At 47.0% G+C, this 25,593-nt stretch overlaps 1 protein-coding gene across 2 annotated transcripts; it reads left to right on the top strand.

The window, feature by feature from the left end:
• The first annotated feature begins 94 nt into the window (after positions 1 to 94).
• On the top strand, positions 95 to 15,755 carry LOC308459118 (multiple myeloma tumor-associated protein 2). 2 transcript variants are annotated; one of them, XM_080974256.1, is made up of 9 exons: positions 95 to 154; positions 3,332 to 3,529; positions 4,158 to 4,308; positions 4,554 to 4,599; positions 6,599 to 6,681; positions 9,594 to 9,666; positions 11,416 to 11,495; positions 12,560 to 12,712; positions 15,246 to 15,755. In XM_080974256.1, exons 2-9 carry the CDS (start codon positions 3,436 to 3,438, stop codon positions 15,589 to 15,591), a joined length of 1,026 nt encoding a protein of 341 aa, XP_080830382.1. In that variant the 5' UTR covers positions 95 to 154; positions 3,332 to 3,435; the 3' UTR covers positions 15,592 to 15,755. The 2 variants fall into 2 exon arrangements, with proteins under 2 accessions (XP_080830382.1, XP_080830381.1); XM_080974255.1 differs by having other exon boundaries at positions 144 to 286.
• The last annotated feature ends 9,838 nt before the right edge of the window (positions 15,756 to 25,593 follow it).

Here is a 25,593-nt window from a genome sequence, read left to right as displayed (position 1 = left end):
TATTATTATTATCATCCTGCGGTTGCTAAGGAGAGTTGGCCACCCCCCTCCCAGCAACTTGGTGCGGCCCGTATCCCCCCACGGACACGCGGCGCGATGGTGTCTCCCAAAGCTTGCGGAAGTTGCTGCAGGAAGCGGGTTCTGCAGGCAGCACGTGAGTCGCAAAGTGGGGGAGGCTTTGGATGGGGCGGGAGGAGTTGCTCTGCTTGCAGAAGTGGGGGGGGGGAGGCGAGGCTGACAGTTAAGAGCAGCCCCCCCAAGGACAGCATGGCCGGAGTGTGGAAAGGTGGGGGGGGGGCTATGGAGCGCGTGCATTTATGTACATTTGTCTTATCTGTTACGCCCATAGCTGTCAACTTTTCCCTTTTCTTGCGAGGAATCCTATTCGGAATAAGGGAATTTCCCCTTTAAAAAAGGCAGACGTTGACAGCTATGGTTACGCCTGCGTTGCTGGGGGGTTGGGCTAGATGACCCCAGGGTCCCTTCCAACTGTACTGTCTGTCTGTCTGTCCACGCAGTGCTTTTTTTTCTAAAAAAAAAATGTTTAGGGGTACTCTCATTTCGGCTCAAGAAAATCACAATTTTGTAGTTCAGATCGGGGAAAATAAATACAGTAAATGGACAAAAGTACAAAGATTCATAAAATCTTTAGGGGTATGCGGACCCCCAGGAAAAAGCTCTTTATCTATCTATCTATCTATCTATCTATCCATGCAATCTGCCCTGCTGAGTTCAGTGGGACTTACTCCCAGGAAAGGTGTGCTGTTAGGCAAACTTTTCCAGCAGGGGGCTGGTCCACTGTCCCTCAGACTTTTTGGGGGGGCCAGACTATATTTTGGAGGGGGGGAGAATGAATTCCTATGCCCCACAAATAACCCACAGATGCATTTTAAATAAAAGGACACATTCCACTCATGTAAAAACACGCTGATTCCCTGACCGTCTGCGGGCCGGATTTAGAAGGCGATTGGGCCGTATCCGGCCCCCGGGCCTTAGTTTGCCTACCCATGGACTTGAGAGTACTTACCTGTCAAAACTTGGTGGGACTTATTTCCGAGGAAATAAGCACAGGCTTTCCCTCGTTAAGACACTTGGGTATCTTAGATTGTAGCTTTTTTTAATTCCCCCCACCCGCCTTCTTGGCCTTAAGAAACTGTGCATTATCCCACTGGGTTGTTTGTGATAATTGACAAACACGGTAGAGATGGAGGGAAGCGCTTTGCAAGTGAAGACGGTGAAACCTATGCATTGTTTCTTGGTGTGGAGCCCTAGTGAACGCACTCCAGAATGTAAGTTCTGAATAAAGATGCACAAGAGCAAGCTACCAAATTATTTTGGAAATCACACAATCCAACCCACCCTGGTGCTCTCCAGATGGTTTAGGCTGCAACGCCTACCCTGCAGCGTTTATTGAAGCCTGCTGTCAGAAACAAGACACTGGGGTTTCCAAGCTGCCAGATTTGTACTAACCTCCCCAGATTGTTGTCATTTAAGTCGGGCATCGAAGTCACGTATTTGATTTTTTTTACCTTCGGAGTCGTTGCTGTATTTAATATTTGTTGTTGTTTTAAATAGACTTCAGAGAGAGTCACTCTTGCTTCTGTCTGGAAAAAGAATATATCTTTGCAAGTATGAAGTACAGCTAAAGCATCTTCTTTTCATCTTAGGAAAAAGGCACTCTCTGTGCTCCTAAACACTCTACGCTTCATTTCTTCAAGCAAAGCCTTTTCCCTCTAGAAAGGGACTACCTGTGGCCATATTGGTTTTGCTACGAGGCCTCTTTGTAAAGGTTTGCTAAAGACACAAGATCCATCTTGCATCATCGTTAGCTGTGGCATGTAGCTTGGCACTTTGTGACTTGTATTGGGGGTTGTGTGGCTCTTCTAAGACTTGGAATGCCTGTTGTGTTAATTTATCCAGAGTAAGCATGTTTTGATTATTGTCCTTCTTGGAAAAACAAACCAACCCAATTCTTCTATTGATACGTTATTTCATTTACATTATAGAATTGTAGAGTTGGAAGGGACCCCGGGGGTCTTCTAGACTCACCCCCCTGCAGTTCAGGAATCCTGCCCAAAGCCGTCTCTGGGTGGGCTTGAACTACCAGCCTTCTAGTTAACAGCCATGAATGTATGCAAGGTGTCCTGAACTGTCCAAAGATGGGATATGCACATTGAAGCTATTTTTCTTCAGAGTAGTATTCAGCCAAGTGAATGGATCAGGGCTGGGGAATCTCTGGCCTGAGGGGAAGGGCACAAGTGGTTCTCTGGGTCTCTGGATCTGACCCCTGAGACCCTCCAAGGCTGCACCCCCTCACCAGATCCACTTGGCACCTTCCTTGGGCATATGGGTCTGGCTGAAATTTGCCCTTGAACTCTGATGACGCCTCTGGCTCACATGGATGGAGGAGGGTTAAGCACATGGGAGCGAACTAACATTGGCTGCTCCTCCCATGTTTGCCTCTGGTACGCCCCACCACCAGTATACCTGAAGGAGCGTCTCCACCCCCGTCATTCTACCCAGACACTGAGGTCCAGTGCCGAGGGCCTTCTGGCGGTTCCCTTGCTGTGAGAAGCCAAGTTACAGGGAACCAGGCAGAGGGCCTTCTTGGTGGTGGCGCCCGCCCTGTGGAACGCCCTCCCACCAGATGTCAAAGAGAAAAACAACTACCAGACTTTTAGACGACATCTGAAGGCAGCCCTGTTTAGGGAAGCTTTTAATGTTTAATAGGTTATTGTATTTTAATATTCTGTTGGAAGCTGCCCAGAGTGGTTGGGGAAACCCAGCCAGATGGGCAGGGTATAAATAATTTATTATTATTATTATTATTATCATCATCATCATCATCATTATCATGTGACCTCCACCTCCGAAAGATTACTTAGAAGGGCATGTGGCCTTTGGGCTGTCTCTTCCCACCCAGGCAGTATAGATGTTTCACAGCTTAGAATTCACAGCTCCCTGGGCTCTGTCACTTAAGTCCACACAGATACAATGAGCAAAGTCACGGCCACTTTGAAAGCACAACAGAATACAGTGGTATCTCGGTTTAAGTACTTAATTCGTTCCGGAGGTCTGTTCTTAACCTGAAACTGTTCTTAACCTGAGGTACCACTTTAGCTAATGGGGCCTCCTGCTGCCGCCGCGCCGCTGGAGCACGATTTCTGTTCTCATCCTGAAGCAAAGTTCTTAACCCGAGGTACTATTTCTGGGTTAGCGGAGTCTGTAACCTGAAGCGTATGTAACCTGAAGCCTGCGTAACCCGAGGTACCACTGTACTAAAACTGTAACATTTCCTAAGCCTGTTGCTTTCTCCGTTTTCCATGTCCAGGCGCCTGAGGATTGGAATCTTGAACTCCCTGAGGATTGGCGTTCTACTTTAAAAGGAAGGAAGGAAAGAAGACGTTCCGGGCTCGTTCTCTCCTGTCCTTCACCATGTTTGGCTCGTCCCGAGGGGGCGTGAGAGGAGGGCAGGACCAGTTTAACTGGGAAGATGTAAAGACGGACAAACAAAGGGAAAACTACCTAGGTAGGGAGATGACCCTCTGCTGTCTTTTGACTACTGAAGGCTGAGCTAGCGCCAACCATCAGCTACGTGCTGAAATGACTATGAGTCTGTGTGAGACGTCCTGTGTTTGAATATCGCCCTCTGTGGCCTTTGGCAGGGCATTCTGTCTCTCCCCTCTTTCCTCCTCTGCAATGCAGAGGGGATGAAATTCAGTTCCACAATCTGAAGGGTTTTGGTGTGGCAGAGGAGAGGACACTCATTGCAAAACAGCCAAAATGTGAACAGAGGCAGCCTGGGCTTTGGACCTTCGCATCATCTGGAGCCAGCATGATGTAGTGGTTAAGAGCGGTGGACTCATAATCTGGTGAACTGGGTTCGATTCCCTGCTCCTCCACATGCAGCTGCTGGGTGACCTTGGGCTAGTCACACTTCTCTGAAGTCTCTCAGCCTCACTCACCTCACAGAGTGTTTGTTGTGGGGGAGGAAGGGAAAGGAGATTGTTAGCCGCTTTGAGACTCCTTAAGGGGAGTGAAAGGTGGGATATCAAGTCCAAACTCCTCCATCTCGTTAGAGGTCTCTCAGTGCTCACGCACTCTCTAGTCCTGCTCTGAGTTTTGTTTTCATTTGTCTTTCTCCTTTTAATGTGCAGGGAACTCTTTGATGGCACCCGTAGGCCGGTGGCAGAAGGGGAAGGATCTCACCTGGTACGCCAAGGGGAAGAAAGGTGACGCACCTCTCTCCCGGGAGGATGAGCTGGCTGCTGTCCGGCGGGCAGAAGAGGAGGCCATGATGGCAGCCTTGTAAGTCTTAGACACAGTCGCCTGGCTATGTTTGCTGCCCACGGGTGTAACAGCAGCTGGGTGTGACATGAACATCCCCTTACCCAGTTGAGAAGAGCTGTCCTTCCTTCTATCCCCGTGATCATCAAAGCCGAGAGAATATTTTCCCATTTTATACCGATGTATATATTTATCCAAATAATTTTTATTGGTTTTCTAGTCCACCTCTGCCAGATTTTGTAACTCTCATTTGTATTTCTTTTAAGGGGTTATAAGAACGTGAAGAAGCAGCCGACAGGACTAAGCAAAGAGGTATTTATATATATATATATTTAAAATATTTGTTTGTGTGGAAAACGTGTGTGTGTGTGTGTTTATGTGCATGTAAACACGCTTGATCCCAAAGCTCAAAGTATACATACTTTGAAAAGGGTAAACGGAATTGTCTCTGTGAGGCTGTTTCTTTTCTTAGTGATCTTTTGGTGAGTGACTTCTCCCCTTCCTCCTTTACTAAATTTCGACATTTTCTTCTCCCAAAAAGAAAGCTCAACTACTTTGACCTGAACTCCCCCCCCCCCAAAAGGGACTTTCTTTGGTGAGCGACTTCTCCATTTCCTCCAATTTCGACATTTTCCACTCCTGAAAAGACAACTCAACAACATTGACCTGAACCCCACAAAAAGGGACTTTCCTCCCTAAAAAAAGCTTAACAGCTTTGACCTAGATCACTGCCAGTTTTTTATTCTGTGAGAGGATCGCAATTTCCTGGATGCCTTGAATGAGGTTTTTTTATATGCTACGGCTGCAGCCCGGACTTTGGTGGCAAAGGGGTGGAAGGAAGGAGGAGTCCTGACAATTACGGATTGGCATAACAAGCTACAAGAATTTGCTGAAGTGGCGCAGCTGACAAATAGCCTGAGAGGCAACTCAAAACAAAAATTTATGGGAAAGTGGGATAGATATAAGATATATCTTATATCTTGGACATATATTTTGAAAATATAAGTTCAAAAATACAGTAAAGGTTCGCTATCTATGCAAGCATTCGATTGACGTTGGAGAGAGACGGAGTTGAGAAACAAGACCAAGCGTACATATTGATATAGGAATGTATTAGATAAAATGTAAAGAAATATACAATAATAAGAGTACATTCATTTGTAAAAAAAAAAAGGAATATACAACGGGATAGACAGGAAGTGTTGGTATATATATGATTTCGGAGTAAGTTTCGAATAGCTTTTTATTTTTGGTTTTTTTGGTTTGTTTGTTTTTTCTTGAAGTATATAAAGTATACATACAGGTTGAAAATTACAGTATAATAAGTTTTGTGATGTAATACAGTGGTACCTCGGGTTACATACGCTTCAGGTTACATACGTTTCAGGTTACAGACTCTGCTAACCCAGAAATAGTACCTCAGGTTAAGAACTTTGCTTCAGGATATGAGAACAGAAATCGTGCTCCGGCGGCGCGGCGGCAGCAGGAGGCCCCATTAGCTAAAGTGGTGCTTCAGGTTAAGAACAGTTTCAGGTTAAGAACGGACCTCTGGAACGAATTAAGTACTTAACCCGAGGTACCACTGTATGACAGTGTCTGACGATGTAACGTAAGAACTTAAATAAATAAATAATGAGAAGAAACTCTCCCACCCTCCCAGTTGTTTTTGCCCCAGTATCATTGAAGTCCAGTAATTCCTCTGGATGGTTTGGATAGAGAGCTGGCGTGTGTCTCTATAAACTCACCTGCTGCACATCCATTGCTCTGCCCACTATTGCCTCTGGCATGCGGCCCCTGGAAGGTTACTGATCAGGGAAGGTGGCCCTCAGTCACCACTCTATTCTATAGGACGTTATCTCTGTGCTAGCTAGTTCCAGCTAGCGAGCCAGGCCAGGGTCCTGCAATCGGCTCCCCTCCCAAACTGTGGCAAAAAATGCTTGGGTTCCCACCTTCCATCTACCGCTGAGGATGCTGCAAAAGGGTCTGAAACAGGCATGGCCAAATTTGGCTCTCCAGCTGTTTTGGGACTACAGTTCCCATCATCCCTGACCACTGGTCCTGTTAGCTAGGGATGATGGGAGTTGTAGTCCCAAAACAGCTGGAGGGCCTAGTTTGGCCATGCCTGGTCTAAAAGGAGGAAGGATGACTTCAACTCGGACCTGTAGCAACTCCATGGCAGCGCGCAAATTTGTGCTCTTGCTTCATTAGTGTTTTATTTATATTATTAGATTTGTATGCCACCCTTCACCTGGAGATCCCAGGGCGTTTCACGAGGTGTCCTCTAATACCTTGTCTGCAAATATCTTTGCAGGATCTTGCCGAGGTCTGCAAACGTGATGGAGCAGAGCGTGACGAGAAGGCGGTGGATCGTGTGTTGGGCCTGGGGAGTTCGAGGTAGCTGCTGCTGCTGCAATGGACTCGTGGCCCTCCCAAAGGACCAATTATTTGTCTGTCTTGTGTTTGGAAGCAGACTCAATAAACACACGAGATGTAACCGGCTGTGTTCTTAGATAAATAAGGTATACTATTCATAGTATCAAACTATAAATTTCAACGGAAGTAACTCATAAAGTTCAACAAACAAACAAAGCAGAAGACCCAGTGGATAGGATCATTCTTTAGTCAGTTCATGTATAAGATCCATCCGTGTCATGGTGTCTATTCCATCTGTCTGTTTGTAGAGTCCAAAAAAATCCACATGAAAGGTTGTTACAGTTCCACAAAATCCTTACATAGTGTCTAGACAAGGATTTCCGGAATATTGGCCTTGTTTCGCTGTCCTGGCCTTCATCAGTACTTAAAGCTCATATGTGATATTACAGGACAGTGGATCTTATGGCATAGTACTAGCTGCTACTATTATGCCATAAGATCCACTGTCCTGTAATCCTTGTCTAGACTCTGTGTATGGATTTTGTAGAACTGTAACAACCTTTCACGAGGGACGTAGGTGGCGCTGTGGGTTAAACCACAGAGCCTAGGACTTGCCGATCAGAAGGTCGGTGGTTCGAATCCCTGCGATGGGGTGAGCTCCTGTTGTTCGGTCCCAGCTCCTGCCAACCTAGCAGTTCGAAAGCACGTCAAAGTGCAAGTAGATAAACAGGTACCGCTCCAGCGGGAAGGTAAACGGCGTTTCCGTGCGCTGCTCTGGTTCGCCAGAAGCGGCTTAGTCGTGCTGGCCACATGACCCGGAAGCTGTATGCCGGCTCCCTTGGCCAATAAAGCGAGATAAGCGCTGCAACCCCAGAGTCAGCCACAACTGGACCTAATGGTCAGGGGTCCCTTTACCTTTACCTAACAACCTTTCATGTGGATTTTTTGGACTCTACAAACAGACAGATGGAATAGAAACCATTACACGGATGGACTTTATACATGAACTGACTAAAGAATGATCCGATCCACTGGGTCTTCTGCTTTGTTCGTTTGTTGAACCTTATGAGTTACTTCCGTTGAAATTTATAATTTGATACTATGAATAGTATACCTTATTTATCTAAGAACACAGCCGGTTACGTCTCGTGTGTTTATTGTGTTTGGAAGCGGTTTGGCTATTCCTGCAGACTTTACATCATGTGCATGTCTTGTTCTGTGTACATCTCCATTAGTCTTTAAACCAGATCTTTCCAAACTGTGTGTCGCAACACGTTAGTGTGTCAGCTGCAGTGTGTAGGTTTCTTATGCAAACACTCCCCTCGCTTTTCTCGGGGCTGAAAAGGGGCTAGTTCAACCTCTGGTTTGACAGTAAAACTGAATTACTGTGTGATGCATGCCTAAAAAGTGTGAAAAATTTGGAAAGCTCCATTTTAAACCCTTGAGGTCCCTTCCAACTCTGCCGTTCTGATTCTGTTTACAGTGCTACCTTGGTTCTCAAACTTAATTCGTTCCGGAAGTCCGTTCCAAAACCAAAGCATTCCAAATGCGAGAGCCAGTGTGGTGTAGTGGTTAAGAGCGGTGGACTCATAATCTGGTGAACTGGGTTCGCTTCCCTGCTCCTCCACCTGCAGCTGCTGGGTGACCTTGGGCTAGTCACACTTCTCTGAAGTCTCTCAGCCCCACTCACCTCACAGAGTGTTTGTTGTGGGGGAGGAAGGGAAAGGAGATTGTTAGCCGCTTTGAGACTCCTTCGGGTAGTGATAAAGCGGGATGTCAAATCCAAACTCCTCTTCCAAAACCAAGGTGCGCTTTCCCATAGAAAGTAATGCAAAATGGATTAATCCATTCCAGACTTTTAAAAACAACCCCTAAAACAGCAATTTAACATGAATTTTACTATCTAACAAGACCATTGATCCTTAAAATGAAAGCAATAATCAATGGACTGTGCTAGAAAATAAATAAGACAGTATTGTAGATGATAAAAATTAAAATTATATATATTTTTCTTACCTGCACTGATGATACAGTGGTACCTCGGGTTACAGACACTTTAGGTTACATATGCTTCAGGTTACAGACTCCGCTAACCCAGAAATTGTACCTCAGGTTAAGAACTTTGCTTCAGGATGAGAACAGAAATTGCGCGGCAGCGGGACGCCCCATTAGCTAAAGTGGTGCTTCAGGTTAAGAACAGTTTCAGGTTAAGTACGGACCTCCGGAATGAATTAAGTACTTAACCCGAGGTACCACTGTAGTCATTGTTTGGATGGAGGGCTTTTATCCATTTCTGCAGTCACAGAATCTGAACTGGGTTCCATATAGTCACAAAAACAAATTGAAAAAGCCTCAAAAACCAAAAAGCAAAATAAAAACCAAAAACAAAAGCACCAAACTTAATCAGTTCTGGAAATCGGTTTGACTTCTGAAATGTTCGAAAACCAAGGTGCGGCTTCTGATTGGTGCAGGTGCCCTGGAAACAAGAGCCGACAGCCGCATCGGATGTTCGGCTTCTGAAAAATGTTTGAAAACTGGAACACTTACTTCCGGGTTTTCGGCGTTTGGGAACCAAGGTACCACTGTATTTATTTTTTATTTATTAGAGTTATTACCCTGCAGCTCCCTCCAAAGGAGCCCAGGGCAGTTACATGTAGAAGTCACAAGAGGTTTACCCCTTTTTTAGCTACTGTTGATTTCAGTCATCTTTTGAATGCATTTAAGTAATCAGTTTTTAACTTTTATATATATATATATAGAGAGAGAGAGAATTTTAATGTTTTTTAAAAAATATTTTTTGTAAACCACTTAGAGGTTTTCTTAACATTAGAGCGATATATAAATTTTGTTAAATAAATGAAATTATATTGCTTCATAGGAACCGATTAAGGAGCGAGAAACAATAATATCCCACTCTTAACTTTTCCTTTCAGGTGTGACGCGAGCAGGATGATGTTTTCCAAAGAAGACAAAGAAGCCGCCAAAATGGGCCTTTCAGTCTTCACGGTAAGTTATTGACATTCCCTCTCCACCTCTGGAAAGTGAGGCAGGCCTTAAAGGTGTCAGATGCCACTGGCCAGCACACCATTCTACAGTGGCCCTGACCTAGCCACTGTGATCCACATGACGGTCACCTCCAGACTGGATTATTGTAACTCGCTCTACGTGGGGCTGCCCTTGAGACTGACCCAGAAACTCCAGAGGGTGTAGAATGCCGCGGTGAGACTCCTTACAGGGTCCTCGCTTCGGGATCACATTCACCCAGTGCTATACCAGCTGCACTGGCTCCTGGTGGAGTACAGGATCGGGTTTAAGGTGCTGGTTTTAACCTTTAAAGCCCTATACGGCCTAGGACCCTCATATCTACAGGACCGCCTCTCCTGGTATGTCCCATGGAGGACCTTACAGTCTTCAAATAAAAACATCTTGGAGATCCTGGGCCACAGGGAGGTTAGGCTGGCCTCGACCAGAGCCAGGGCTTTTTCGGCCATGGTCCCGATCTGGTGGAACGCTCTGTCCCAAGAGACCAGGGCCCTGCGGGACTTGACATCTTTCCGCAGGGCCTGCAAGACAGAGCTGTTCCACCAGGCCTTTCGTCAGGGCACAGCTTGACTCCCTCCTTTGGCAATCTTCACAGAACTTTAGCCTAATGGTTGCCATCAATTGGATTTGGATTAATTTTATAATGAAATGATTTTAGAATGTTGTACTATTTTATTGTTGTTAGCCGCCCTGAGCCCGGCTTCGGCTGGGGATATAAATAAAATTTAGTATTATTATTATTTGTCTGTGTATTCCTAAAATATACCAGTTTCCCCTTTCCATTGACAAATGCCCACTGTGGTGTACAGAAGATTAAGAAATCTAAAAGCATGCAGCTTGAAACACATGTATAGGAATCACAAAATACTGTTGTATCTGCTGGGAGATCACATTTTGTTAGGCTCCCTTTATTGTTCCCTTCGTCGTCATTTCTAGATTCTCGACTATTTTTCAGGGCATATTACGCCCCATGAGGAAGTCCACAAATTCCAAAGCTAAACATAACATATGCAAACCGCAATATGTTCACAATAACGGTCATTTGCTGTGATACCCAAATACAGTGGATGCTCGGGTTGCGAACGTGATCCATGCGGGAAGCATGTTTGCAACCTGCAGCGTTCGCAACCTTTGTCTGTGCACGCACGGGTTGCGATTCGGCGCTTCTGCGCATGCGCAAAGCACAATTTAGCGCTTCTGCGCATGCGTAACTGCTGAAACCCAGAAGTAACCCCTTCCGGTACTTCCAGGTTTTGGCTGTCCGCAACCCAAAAAGAAACAACGTGAAGTGGCTGTAACCCGAGGTATGACTGTAGATAGAAGTTACTGCAAACCACGGTTTCCTTCTGCATCCGAACTGGAAACCATGGACTGCATCACTTCAGGCTGGTTGGGCGTAAGTTTGAATGTTTGAATTCTCCCTTTTAACTCAGGAAAAAGAAGCTGAGTGTGTCATTCTCGCAGGCACGCCACTTTTCTCGGTGTAGAGATTATCACTCCTGTGGGAATGTTGAAATATGCATCTCTCCCCCCTCCGGCCTGAAATTATGATATAGTCCAGCAAAAGCTTTGCTGCTTGACTTTCCAGATTGCATAAACTGAGCAGAAGGGCTCTTCCCATCAGTAAAGCTGCTCTCTCCTCCAATAAGAGTCTATCCAGGTCTGGCCAAGATTCCTTCATTCTTGTGTCTTGTTTTCTCTCTGAAACCCCAGCACCATCGAACCGCAAGCAGTCCAGAGGCTACAGCTACCAAAAAGAAACCGGAAAAAGAAGAGGAAACAGGAACTGCAGAGTAAGAAACCTCCCAGGCGTCCTCTTGTCTCTTGGGCCTAGGGAGATAATAGAATTGTAGAGCTGGAAGAGACCCCAAGGGCCTTCTCGGTGGTGGTGCCTGCCCTGTGGAACTCCCTCCCACCAGATGTCAGAGAGAGAAACAACTACCAGACTTTTAGAAGATATCTGAAGGCAGCCCTGTTTAGGGAAGCTTTTAATGTTTAATAGGTTATTGTATTTTAGTGTTCTGTTGGAAGCCGCCCAGGGTGGCTGGGGAAACCCAGCCAGATGAGTGGGGTATAAATAATAATAATAATAATAATAATAATAATAATTTAGTCCAACCCCCTGCAATGCAGGAAGGGCAGCTGTTTTTCTGAATTCAAGGAGGAGGCCCTCAAACTGGGCAGGATTCTGAGGAGAATGAAAGATGGGGTTATATCCAATGTAAAAAGAGGAGGCTGCACTCCAGACCTCCCCCCTAGCATAGTAACTTTCCATGGGGTAGCTCAGTTGGTAAAGCATGAGACTCGTAATCTCATGAGTCACGAGTTCAAGTCCCACATTGGGCAAAACATTCCGGCATTGCAGGGGGTTGGACTACAGTCATACCTCGGGTTGAAGTTGCTTCAGGTTGAGCGTTTTCGGGTTGCGCTCCGCTGTGACCTGGAAGTAACGCAATGTGTTACTTCCGGGCTTTTCTGCATGCGCAGACGCTCAAAATGACATCACGCACATGCGCAGAAGCGGCGAATCGCGACACGCGCAGATGCGGGTTGTGTTTGCTTCAGGATGCGAACGGGGCTCCGGAACGGATCCCATTCGTATCCAGAGGTACCACTGTAGAGGTCCTTCCAGCTCTACAGTTCTATGTTTCATGCGCAAGGAGCTTTTGGCATGTAAGCGGGTATCAAATGGGTGGTATAGTCCTATCGGGAGTGTACCATGAACTCACCTGCCGCCGATTGAGGGTTGGAGCGTGTTCCAATTCTGGAAGCTGCTCAAATTCTGTATCTTGAGCTGGTTGGGGGGAGAGAGAGAGAGAGAGAGAGATATTCTGTCTTTTACTCTCTTGCCATGCAGGCCCGAGCCCAGCAAGAAACCCAAAAAGAAGAAAGAGAAAAAGAAGAAAAAGCACAAGAAAGAAAAGAAAAAAGAGAAGGAGAAGGAGAAGCATCGTAGAAAAAGAGAAGATTCTGCCTCCTCCACCTCCTCTTCTCCAGATAACAGAGAGAGGTAAGTCAGTGGGTCTCTTGTGCAACAGCCGGGAGTCTTCCATAAACAACTAGGTTAGGAGAACTTGGCAGCACATAGGAAGTTGCCCTTTTCTGAATCAGGCGCCTGGTCCACCTCGCTCAGCGTTGTCTACACTGAGTGGCAGGATTTCAGGCAGAGTATCTTTGCCCAAGGGACGCGGGTGGCGCTGTGAGTTAAACCACAGTGCCTAGGACTTGCCAATCAGAAGGTCGGCGGTTCGAATCCCCGCGACGGGGTGAGCTCCCGTTGCTCGGTCCCTGCTCCTGCCAACCTAGCAGTTTGAAAGCACGTCAAAGTGCAAGTAGATAAATAGGTACCGGTCTGGCGGGAAGGTAAACGGTGTTTCCGTGCGCTGCTCTGGTTTGCCAGAAGTGGCTAAAGCGAGATGAGCGCCGCAACCCCAGAGTCAGCCACGACTGGACCTAATTCTCAGGGGTCCCTTTACCTTTACTTTATCTTTGCCCAGCCCTACCTGGAGCTGCCATGGCTTGAGCAGGCGCTCTACCCACTGAGCTGCACTCTTCCCCTTTACTGATAAATCTTGTAGGAGGAATTGGGGCCACCCCAAATGGCTAGAAAGCCACAAGGAAAATCTGGGGAGCTAGCGAGTGATAGCTCCTTTTTTAGCCACTGTAATGTTGCACTTTTATAAAAAACGAAATAAAACAGTGACAGGCTCAAGGTCACCCAGTGAGCTTGTTGGCTGAGCAGGGATTCGAACCCTGACCTCCCAGTTCCTGGTCCAACACCTTAACCACTGCACCACCCTGGCTCTTTCCTTGAAAGGTGTGTTGGTAAGCATTTTTCCATTGCAGAATCGACCTGGCCCATGGCATGAGATATTCTGTCTTAGTACAGGTTGTAAGAGCAGGAGAACATCTGGGATAACTTCCTCTTCTGAGGGAAGGGCCATAGCTCAGGGGTTGGAGCATCTGCTTGGCATGCAGAGGGTCACAGGTTCAATGCCTGGCCTCCCTAAGTAGGGCTGGGAATGTCCTCTTCCTGAAACCCTGGAGAGATGCTGCCAGTCAGTGTGGGCAGTATTAAGCTACTTGACTCAGTTTAATTAATATAATAATAATAATAATAATAATAATAATAATAATAATAGTAATAATAACAACAACAACAACAACAACAACAATAATAATAATAATAATAATAATAATAATAATAATTCATTATTTATACCCCGCCCATCTGGCTGAGTTTCCCCAGCTACTCTGGGCGGTTCCCAATCGAGTGTTAAAAACAATACAGCATTAAATATAAAAAAATTCCCTAAACAGGGCTGCCTTCAGATGTCTTTTAAAGAGAAGATAGCTGCTTATTTCCTTGACATATGATGGGAGGGCGTTCCACAGGGCGAGAAGGCCCTCTGCCTGGTTCCCTGTAACCTCACTTCTCGCAATGAGGGAACTGCCAGAAGGCCTTTGGAGCTGGACCTCAGTGTCCGGGCTGAACGATGGGGGTGGAGACACTCCTTCAGGTATACAGGACTGAGGCCGTTTAGGGCTTGAAAGGTCAGCACCAACACTTTTAATTGTGCTCGGAAACGTACTGGGAGCCAATGCAGATCTCTCAGAACTGGTGTTATGTGGTCCCGGCAGCCACTCCCAATCACCAGTCTAGCTGCAGCATTCTGGATTAACTGCAGTTTCCGGGTAACCTTCAAAGGTAGCCCCACGTAGAGCGCATTGCAGTAGTCCAAGTGGGAGATAACTAGAGCATGCACCACTCTGGCGAGACAGTCTGCAGGCAGGGAGGGTCTCAGCCTGCATACCAGGTGGAGCTGGTAGACAGCTGCCCTGGACACAGAATTGACCTGTGCCTCCATGGACAGCTGTGAGTCCAAAATGACTCCCAGGCTGCACATCTGGTCCTTCAGGGGCACAGTTACCCCATTCAGGAGCAGGGCGTCCCCCACACCCGCCCATCCCCTGTCCCCTCAAAACAGTACTTCTATCTTGTCAGGATTCAGCCTCAATCTGTTAGCCGCCATCCATCCTCCAACTGCCTCCAGGCACTCACACAGGACCTTCACCGCCTTCACTGGTTCTGATTTAAAAGAGAGATAGAGGTGGGTATCATCCGCATCCTGATGAACACCCAGCCCCAACCCCCTGATGATCTCTCCCAGCGGCTTCATAGAGATGTTAAAAAGCGTGGGGGAGAGGACGGAGCCCTGAGGCACCCCACAAGTGAGAGCCCAGGGGTCTGAACACTCATCCCCCAACACCACTTTCTGGACACGGCCCAGGAGGAAGGAGTGGAACCACTGTATCACTTTGCCCCCGTTTAAGGCAGCTTCCTGTTTTTCTTGCAACCTAGGAAGCAGGGGTGCATGCTTTTAATTCATTGCAAATAGTACCTGCAAGCACGCTGCTTGCAGACTGAAGTTTTTCTCCCTCTCCCTCTCCCTCTCCCTCTCTTGCTCCTGACCCTTTCTGTGCTTCCCTGGGAACTGCTGGGCGTCCTGATGATCTGACCCGGCTCTCCTCTGTGCTTGCAGAAAGAGACGACCCGCCTCGCCTCCCGAGCGCCATCCATCATCCTCCCGGCAGGCTGGAGCCAGCCGCCGTGACAGCCATTCATCACCCGCCCAGGAAGAACAGAAACCACCCGGCAGGTGGCGCCGCAGCCCAGCCTCCTCCAGCAGCATCAAGGAAGGGACCCCCGGCAGCCACCGACCAGCCACAAAGACACAGGCCCCCAGCCGCGGAAGGAGGGAGTGTCGAAGCGGCAGCCGGTCCCCGTCTCCTAGAGGCAAAAGCACCGGGCCCCACAAGCGGCGGAGGAGCAGGTCCCCCACATCTCGGGGAGCCAAGAGGAGGCACGACACGGATTCCGACGACTGAGACTTCGTCTGAAACCAAAGAGGCTGCAGCCTTTGTTTTTGGCCCCCTCTCCTTGGCTGCTAACTGGATCGAAGTCACGGCTATTGCAAATGTCCCAGAGGTCCTTCTGGAGTCTAGCAGGAAGTCAGGAAGCCGCCCCCACAAATAAATGTTTGTACCTTAAATGGCTTTGTGAGAAACGCACCTCAGAGTTTAGGCAGCTGCCTAAACTTTGAAAAAAGTAGCTCAGTTGACTTGATAACTCTTCCGACAAGGGTTTTAAAACGCTAGGAGCGAAACTTTTGAGTTGCGCAGAGCTCTTTTTCGGACATTGTTTTTTTCGAAAGGGGGGCGCTAAATGTCCAGAGCGGCTCATGTGTGCTAAACCGTAGGAGAAATGTAAAAAGCAGACATTATATTGATGTGTTACACACACATACACTCGGTCCAAAAACAACAACGACAACTGTTGTTGTGTGGGGTAGATCAGAATGCTTTATCAAAGTAAGAAGAGTTAAGTACATCTCAGAGGCTGTACTGCTGCAGGAACACCCCTCTCAAGTTCATGAAGCCTAGTTTGCAGTGCTTTTATTATGTTGGAAGCAGACCAGAGTGGCTGGGGCAGCCCAGTAAGAAGGGCAGGGTATAGATAATAAAATTATTATTAGTAGTAGTAGTAGTAGTATATGACATAAAAAAGTAGGATTCTAAACCACCCAGCTTCCTTTTTGTTGATGCATATGGATCGCTTCCTTATGCATCAGTAACAAAGAATCTTGTGCTGCCTTGAAGACTAAAGGCATTTATTGCGGCTGAAACCTTTGTCAGGTGTATGAAATGGCCCCCTCAACATGTAGGCTATGTACCTGCATCTGAAAAAGGCACACCCACTGATGCAATCCCTTTGTAGAACTCTTGACAAAGGGGGCTCTGGCCCACAAGCCCCCAATATACCACACAATAAAGGTGTTAACGACAGATCCACATCCTGCATTTAAAGTGCACGTGATGCGGATTTAAAGCGCATGTCTTCCCCCCAAAGAATCCTGGGAACTAGCTTGTTAAGGATTCCAGGAATTGTAGCAGCTCTGTGAGTGGGGGAACTACGGTTCCCAGGGGGAAAGACATGTACAGTAGTTATCATTTTATTTATAATAAAAACAAATAGACACGTACAGTACTTTAAATGTGCATTGGGTGTCCTTTAAATGTTTGGTGTGGATCTGCAATTGGTCTTTAAAGGAGCAGGTAGTCCTTGGTTTTTCTGCAGCAGGGTTACTCGGTTACCTGCCCCAGCCCAAAGCGTGTTGTCTCCTTTCACTTACATGGCAAAGTACTCTAAAGAGGGTCTTGCCTAATGTTTGTTCCCTAAGGTTTGCAAAAGATCACTGGATCGCCAGCTCCTGCAGCTGTGCATGTATTGGGGATGAGGCACCCTCCCACACTGCCATCATGACTGCTTAACTTGGGCAGAGCTGGGGCACTAGCAAGGTGGGCGTGCCCTAGCATGCATGTGCCAGTGGATTCGCCTCTGCCAGTCCGGCCCTCACCTCGGTGTAACCACACAGCCTTGCCATTCTCTCCTGCCAGCCCTGTCCAGGTAAGCAGCAACGAGAAGGCAGGGTTTGGGAGAGGGCTGCTCTGTGGCTTTGCCCCAACACTAGCCGGGTCTCAACACACACAAGCAGTCGCAGCAGAAGCATCTAGATCTGGCTGCTTGCATTTCTCTCTGCCAAGGGAGGAAGGGACTGGACTATTTTCTTAGCGTCTGTAAAACCGGTTTGTTAAAATCGCCCTGCCGTGCCACCAACTGTTTGTATCTTGCCATTGGTGTTCTTTCTATCTCTACAGTATTTTTAGGTTTATATAATGTTCTGCCAAGTATTGTAAAATGAATGAAACCATTTTTTTAAAGAGAGGGGAAGACAGTTGCGTGTAACGCCCGGACTTCTTTCCAGCTTCTCAAAACCTCGTTTTACTTGGTGAAATTAATTTATTCCGTTGCTCTGTGTCCCGGATGACCTCTGTCCCCCACTAAGCTTTGCTCACCTGGATATCCAGGATGTGGTAAGCAGGGTGTGTCTCCCTGCGAGTGTCTCGTATTCCTCCTTTGAAGTTGCAGTGCACTAAAAATGTGAAAAAGCAGGGAGGGGGCGGCTGCTCTCTGCCTTTTGCAGGTAGCCAGTGGGTAGCCATGGGATCTCTCATGCTATTGCCGCTTGCACAGACAGGTGAGTCGTGGCACAGGGCAAGAAGTTGAAGAGTTTGGATTTGATATCCCGCTTTATCACTACCCGAAGGAGTCTCAAAGCGGCTAACATTCTCCTTTCCCTTCCTCCCCCACAACAAACACTCTGTGAGGCGAGTGAGGCTGAGAGACTTCAGAGAAGTGTGACTAGCCCAAGGTCACCCAGCAGCTGCATGTGGAGGAGCGGGGAAGCGAACCCAGTTCACCAGATTACAATTCTACCGCTCCTAACCACTACACCACGCTGCTTTCCTCCTCGCTGTGGCTGGTGGAGAGCAGTAGTCAGGGAGGGGCAACCTCAGGCCAGGGTCCAGCCAGGCGTTTTTGGCTCTTGGAAATCTCTCTAGGCCACACACCCCACTGACGCATGCTTCACTCTTCGAGGGTCCTTGCCTTGCTGGAATGTTTCCTTCGGCTCTGGTTCTTGCACTGCGGGGCTTGGACAAGATGGGCCTCGCAGTCCCTTCCAACTCTATTATTCTGTTCTTGGCCTCCTGCTAGCCTGGATGGAGACTTCTCAGGACACTTGCCTCAAAGCAGGCTCAGAGTCTTTTGTCTTTGTTATTACAGTGGTACCTCGGGTTAAGAACTTAATTCATTCTGGAGGTCCGTTCTTAACCTGAAACTGTTCTTAACCTGAAGCACCACTTTAGCTAATGGGACCTCCCGCTGCCACCACGTGATTTCTGTTCTCATCCTGAAGCAAAGTTCTTAACCCGAGGTACTATTTCTGGGTTAGCAGAGTCTGTAACCTGAAGCGTCTGTAACGCAAGGTATCACTGTATTTGAAGCTTAGATTTAAAAAGAAGAAGATCGCAGCCTTCTGAAGAAAAGTAAAAAGAAAAGCATTTCTCTGCCACTGTTGCCTCTGGTTCTGCCTGCTACTGGTATGTGTGGCTGCTCAGAAGGAAATGTGGTCCTTGGGCGCAAAAAATATCCCCATCTCTGTGGTAGTAGTAAAGGTAAAGGTACCCCTGACCGTTAGGTCCAGTCGCAGACGACTCTGAGGTTGCGTGATCATCTTGTTCTATAGGCCGAGGGAGCCGGTGTTTGTCTGCGGACAGCTTCCGGGTCATGTGGCCAGCATGACTAAGCCGCTTCTGGCAAACCAGAGCAGCGCATGGAAACACCATTTACCTTCCTGCCAGAGTGGTATCTATTTATCTACTTGCACTTTTTGGCCTGCTTTTGAACTGCTAGGTTGGCAGGAGCAGGGACCGAGCAACGGGAACTCACCCCGTCATGGGGATTCAAACCGCCGACCTGATCGGCAAACCCTAGGTTCTGTGGTTTAGACCACAGCACCACCCGCGTCCCATAGTAGTAGTAGTGGACTGCAGCTCCCATCAGGCCCAGCCAGCGTGGAAACCAGCCAGAGATATTGGGAGTTGCAAACCAGCTAACTTTGGAGGTGCCCCACATTGGCTAACCCTGCTTAATGTAGAGGTAAAAGGACCCCTGACCATTAGGTCCAGTCGTGGCCAACTCTGGGGTTGCGGCGCTCATCTCGCTTTATTGGCTGAGGGAGCCGGCGTACAGCCTCCGGGTCATGGGGCCAGCATGACTAAGCTGCTTTTGGCGAACCACAGCAGTGCACGGAAACGCCGTTTACCTTCCCGCCGGAGCGGTACCTACTTATCTACTTGCACTTTGATGTGCTTTCGAACTGCTAGGTTGGGAGGAGCAGGGACCGAGCAACGGGAGCTCACCCCGTCGTGGGGATTCGAACTGCCGACCTTCTGATTGGCAAGTCCTAGGCTCTGTGGTTTAACCCACAGCGCCACCCGCGTCCCTTCTTTACCTGCTTAATTGAGAGTAAATCCTATTGAGCTCAGTAGACTTGTATAGGATTGTACTGGCAACCTCCTCGTGAGCCCCGGCCACACCCTGCATTTTGAAGCACTCTCGCGCCACTTTGGCACTCGTGGATTTCCTCAAAGAATTGTGGGAAGTAGTTTGTTGAGGGTTCTGGGAACTGTAGCTCCGTAAGGTGTCTCATAACAACTCCCAGCACCAACTGCAGTTCTCATCAGGATTCTTTGCAGGGAAGCCGTTAGCACTTAACTTTTCCCAACTCGCCACTGAGCCTGGGAAAAGGTGAGGTGGGTGGTGGGAACGACTTGAGAAGGACATCTTTACTGGGGCATGGTGGTGGTGACTGGAAAAAGCCCTGCTTTTTGAGCCTTCATGAAATCGGTACCTATTTTCATTGCTCAGTCTTGGGTACCTTCTGCAGTTTAGTTAGGATGCACTTTTGAGGAAGAGAATGTGTTTTTTTCAAAAAGCAAACTGCCCAATTACTTTACAAGGGGATGCTTGCAGGGGCTGTAAATGCATGGAATGGGCTTCTCTCTTAAAAACATATTTCTTTGGCTTCACTCGGGGTGTCTTTGGGGCCCTGAATTTCCTGAGAAAGGAAATGGGGGCGAGGTGGAAAAACCCTCTTGAAGGACAAACAATAGCTCAATAAACCCTAACCCTGCATAACAAAAGCAGGGTGAAGGAAGGATCCCTCTCACCTATGTGTTAAGTAGCGGGGTCACCAGTGGGAAACAAGCTTTATGGGCCCTGCCTGGGGGTTATAAGCCCCTGGTCAGAGAGAGAAAGAGAAGCCGAGCCTTTAGCTGCGGGAAAAGAAACAGCCACTGTGAAATCACAGCCCTTGTAAAAGTGCAAAAACGGAAGTGGCACACATATTTTGGAAGTTGGGTGATGAGGGCTGAGCTGAGTTCACAGAACTGGAGAGTTGGAAGGGAACCCAAAGGTCATCTAGCCCAACCCCCGGCAATGCAGGAATCTCAGTGTAGATTTCTGCTTTCTAGTCTAACCAGAGCAGGTAGATTCAGGTAGGTAGCCGTGTTGGTCTGACGCAGTCGAAATAAATAGAAAATTCAAAAATTGTCCAGTAGCCCCTTAGATACCAACTAAGTTTGTTCTGGGTACAGTGGATGCTCAGGTTGCGAACATGATCCGTGTGGGATGCATGTTCACAACCCGCAGCGTTTGCAACCCACAGTGGCGCATCTGCGCACGCGCGGGTTGCGATTCGGCACTTCTGCACATGCGCAAAAGCAATTTAGCGCTTCTGCACATGCGTGACTGCTGAAACCTAGAAATAACCTGTTCCGGTACTTCCGGGTTTCGGTGGGTCTGTAACCTGAAAAAACGCAACCTGAAGTGTCTGTAACCCGAGGTATGACTGTATAAGCTTTCATGTGCATGCACACTTCTTCAGGCACACGAAAGCTTATACCCAGAACAAACCTAGTTGGTCTCTAAGGTGCTACTGGATAATTTTTAAATTATTTTATTCAGAGCAGGGCAGTTCACAATCATTCCAGAGTTTTAGTAGGAGAGCCAGTGTGGTGTAGTGGTTAAGAGCAGTAGTCTCGTAATCTGGGGAATCGGGTTTGCGTCTCCGCTCCTCCACATGCAGCTGCTGGGTGACCTTGGGCCAGTCACACTTCTTTGAAGTCTCTCAGCCCCACTCACCTCACAGAGTGTTTGTTGTGGGGGAGGAAGGGAAAGGAGAATGTTAGCCGCTTTGAGACTCCTTAAAGGGAGTGAAAGGCGGGATATCAAATCCAAACTCCTCTTCTTCTTCTAGTTGCGAAGTGAATTGACTTCTGCAATTGAGAGTTAGCCAACTCAGTGTTCTGCAGATACTGCTCAACTCATAGTCCCTAACCGTTGGCCATGCTGTCTGGGGCCAATGGCAGCTGGAGTCCAGTGACATCTGCAGGGTCAAAAGTTCCCCATCCCCGATCTAGAGGTGTACCGACTGGAAAGCAGGCTCCTGTATCCCTAAGTCTCTGGATGTTTGGGATTGTCAACTCTCGCCAGCCCCAACCAGCATTATATAGTTGAGCGTTGTCGTTACATAGCAAGGAAAGGCCTGTGGACAAGCGGTAGAGTAACTGCTTTGTATGCTGAAGGTTGTAGGTTCAATCCACAGCATTAATCAATTGTTTTTATACCTGGTGTTAGCCGTCCTGAGCCCGGCCTTGGCTGGGGAGGGCGGAGTATAAATAAAATTTATCATCATCATCATCTCCATATAGAGCTGGGAATGTCCCCTGCTTGAAATCTTGGGAGGGCTGTTGCCAGTCAGTATTGACAGTACTAAGCTAGATGGACCAGTCCTTCCTTGGATGTTTCTACGCAGAGGTTGGATGGCTGTCTGTCATGGATTCTTTAGCTGAGATTCCTGCATTGCAGGGGGTTGGACTGGATGACCCTTGGGGTCCCGTCCAACTCTACAGTTCTGTGATTTGATGACTCAGTATAAGGAAACTTCCTACTGTTCCTATATCACAACAACCCAATAAAATCAATTTAATAATAATAATAATAGGTTAATGCGCTAGATTGATGGGATAGAAAGGACTGACAAAACCCGGGACCAGGAGGAAGAGACGCTGGATGAAGATTGGAAGAAAAAAATTTTTTTATTAGGATTGCTTTATAAAATTGATGAATGTTAGAAAAATGTTGGAATGAAATTATTTGGCTTTAGCAAAAATGTTAAAAGAATTATGTAAGAATATGTTATGGTTATGAGAAATTGGTATAAATAAGATCTAAGTTTTAAGTTTTAGGGTCTTTTATAGTAAGATAAAGTTAAAATAGATTAAGGTAATGTAATGACAGAATATTATGAAAAATGGAAAGGATTTGCTGTGACTATTAACAACTAGGATACAAAAAAAGGGAGGAGTGAGGAGGTCAAAGAAAGAAGGTAATGACAGTTAAGGATTTGAGAATATTGGATTTGTTTTTAATTTTTTGTGGCTTATTTTTGCCTTTTGATTGAGTTGTGTTACGTGCTTTGTTCTTATTTTTTGATTTTGATTTTTATCAATTTGTATTGTTTGATTGTGGTTTGTTTTTCTTTTTGTTTTTTCTCTTTCTTTTTCTTCTCTGTTTTTTCTGTAATTCTAAAATTCTTAATAAATATCATTTAAAATAATAATAATAATAATAATAATAATTATAATAATAATTTAATTATATCCCGCCCTCCCCAGCCGAAGCCGGGCTCAGAGCATCTAACAATAAAAGTAACACAGCATTCTAAAATCAATTCAGAATCAAATTAATAGCAACCATTGGGCTAGAGTTCTGTGAGGATTACCAAAGGAGGGGGTCAGACTATGCCTTGGCCAAAGGTCTGGTGGAACAGCTCTGTCTTGAAGGCCCTGCGGAAAGATGTCAAGTCCCATAGGACACTAGTCTCTTGTGACAGAGCGTTCCACCAGATCGGGGCCATGCCCAAAAAAGCCCTGGCTCTGGTTGAGGCCAGCCTAACCTCCCTGTGGCCCGGGACCACCAAGATGTTTTTCTTTGAAGACCGTAAGGTCCTCTGTGGGACATACCAGGAGGGGCGGTCCCATAGGTACGAGGGTCCTAGGCCGTATAGGGCCATATAGGGCTCATTAAACTATTAACCTGTTTCCCTTGCTTCTAATCACTTTAACAGCTTTCCAACGTTTCTTGGGTTGCAAAGAGTCCTCAAGAGAAGGCGAATTTGTCTTTTTCTGCTTTGCTCCAACGCTCCTCCGACGTGCTTCATCTCTGCCTAACTTGCTGCAGATCACCATGCTGTGGTTCATGATACTTGAACACCTGCCCACTGATGACTTCTTTGGCTGCTGTAAGTAAGCTTGCAGAAAACATTATTGTACTGCTACGCTGATAGGTCTGGGCAAAGCATTCTGGCCTCCACTCAGTTTACAAGAAGTAATGATGACATCATTTAACCCTCCCTTCCTCTCCCAACCAACCCCAACCCCAACCCCATCCCCATCCCATTCTCAGTTCATGCATAAATCAATGCCGATATATTTTATGCAGCTCAAAGGTCAGGAAGTGATTCTGACGGGTCTCTGTTCGGACAAAGACCTCAGCTCCGAAGGGTGAGAGTCCCTGCAGCCCTTGAGCTTGTGAGTGATGGGTTCACAAGCCCACCTTCCCAGCCCCCAGCCCCCACTCCATTGTTGGAGGTTGAAAGGAAAACCAGACCCACTTCCTTGGGGCACATCGGGGCTAGGAGTTCACAGAAATGCTTTGGAGAGAATGAGAAGGGTGACACACACACACACTCCCTGCCAGTTTGTCCTGTCATCTCACTTGCAACTTGTGACATTTGCAACAGTCCTGATCACAAAATGTGTATGTATATTTTCCTGATGGGCATATGGGTTGTCTGCTATGCTCATCCCATTCGGAGTAGACCCACTGGAATCCACAAACCTACTTAGGTTAGTAATGATCATTTCAGTGGGTCTGCTACTCCTTTAAGGTCTGCATCTACATGTGCTGGGTGCAGCTTAATGTACTGGTGTGACTTGCAAAACAAAGGCAGAGGTGTCTTAGCCAGCCACATCCTTTTGCGAGACGCTCTGCTCCATTCCTTCTCCGACCTGGTTTTCTATTTCCCCTCTGCTAAGCATGCTCGGTCCTCGCTGAGTTATTTTGGGGGTTCCCCACACATGAACACCCCAGAGAGTGCCCCCTAACATTAAGGAAAGCATTAGGACATTAGGATGCTCCCAGCCCAGACTACAACTCCCATCGGCACTGGCCAGCATGAGCTGGTGGGAGGTGTAGTCCAAAGCAGATGGAAGACCCCAGGTTATGGAAGACTGACCCAGGCTATTGTTGGCTTTGTCAACCTTTGCTCAGCTTATGAGTAATTATTATTATTATTATTATTATTATTATTATTATTATTAAATTTGTATACCGCCCTATATTCTCTGGTCCCAGGACGGTTGATAAGATAAAATCACAATATAAAAACACAAAATGCATAATCAAAAACAACCCAATAATACCCTCCATTTTAAAAGGGCATTGGATGTCAATCAGCCAAAGGGCTGGTAAAAGAGGAACGTTTAGGGAAGCTTTTAATGTTTGATGTATCATAGTATTTTAATATTCTTTTGGAAGCCGCCCAGAGTGGCTGGGGAAACCCAGCCAGATGGGCGGGGTATAAATAATAAATTATTATTATTATTATTATTATTATGGTGCCTAAAGGTGTATAATGAAGGCTCCAGGCAAAGCTCCCTGGGGAGAGCATTCCACAGATGGGGAGCCACTGCAGAAAAGGCCCCGTTCTCATGTTGCCATGCTCCAGACTTCTCATGGTAGTTCCCATCATCCCTGGCTGTTATGCATGCTGGCTAGCGATGTTGGGAGTTGTAGCCCAAAACATCTGGAAGGCACCAGGTTAGGGAAAACTGCAATACAGAATGATAGAGGCTGGGCCGTCACCACTAACAGCTGGCTTCTTTTGGTTCCCATCCGCAAGAAAAACTTGTGAGAGTCCAGTCTTGCGTGGCAGGCAGTGCGGGCGATTCTGAGTTAGATGGAACAATTGTCTGACTCCGTATATGGGCTCCTCCAGAGTGGTGTTTTTTTGGATGGTTGTATACTGTAAAGTGTCGCTGATGCAACAGTGGCAGATTTAAACTGGACCATCCACACACCATTCTATGGCATTAGTTGCTCTGTGATGCTTCCCCAGTGTTACTACGGTACATTATTGCCACCTGGAGGGTTACTCTTGCGCTATATCAAAACAAAAGCGGAGCACAAAATGGAACATTTGTGGAATAAAAAGTTACAGGCTTCCGGCAGGAAGCTATGGGCCATAGCCTGATTGGAAACAAAGCAGTATGTCGCATACCCTCCAACATTTCTCCGATGAAAATAGGGATGGGATATTCCAGGATTAAATCAGAAACTGGGACGCCTTCTGTAAAACCAGG

Source organism: Podarcis pityusensis (genome assembly GCF_964106645.2).
Source record: "Podarcis pityusensis genome assembly, chromosome: 12".
NCBI lineage: Eukaryota > Metazoa > Chordata > Lepidosauria > Squamata > Lacertidae > Podarcis > Podarcis pityusensis.
The sequence above is the reverse complement of the archived record's forward strand: the minus strand, read 5'-3'. Positions and strand labels throughout refer to the sequence as shown.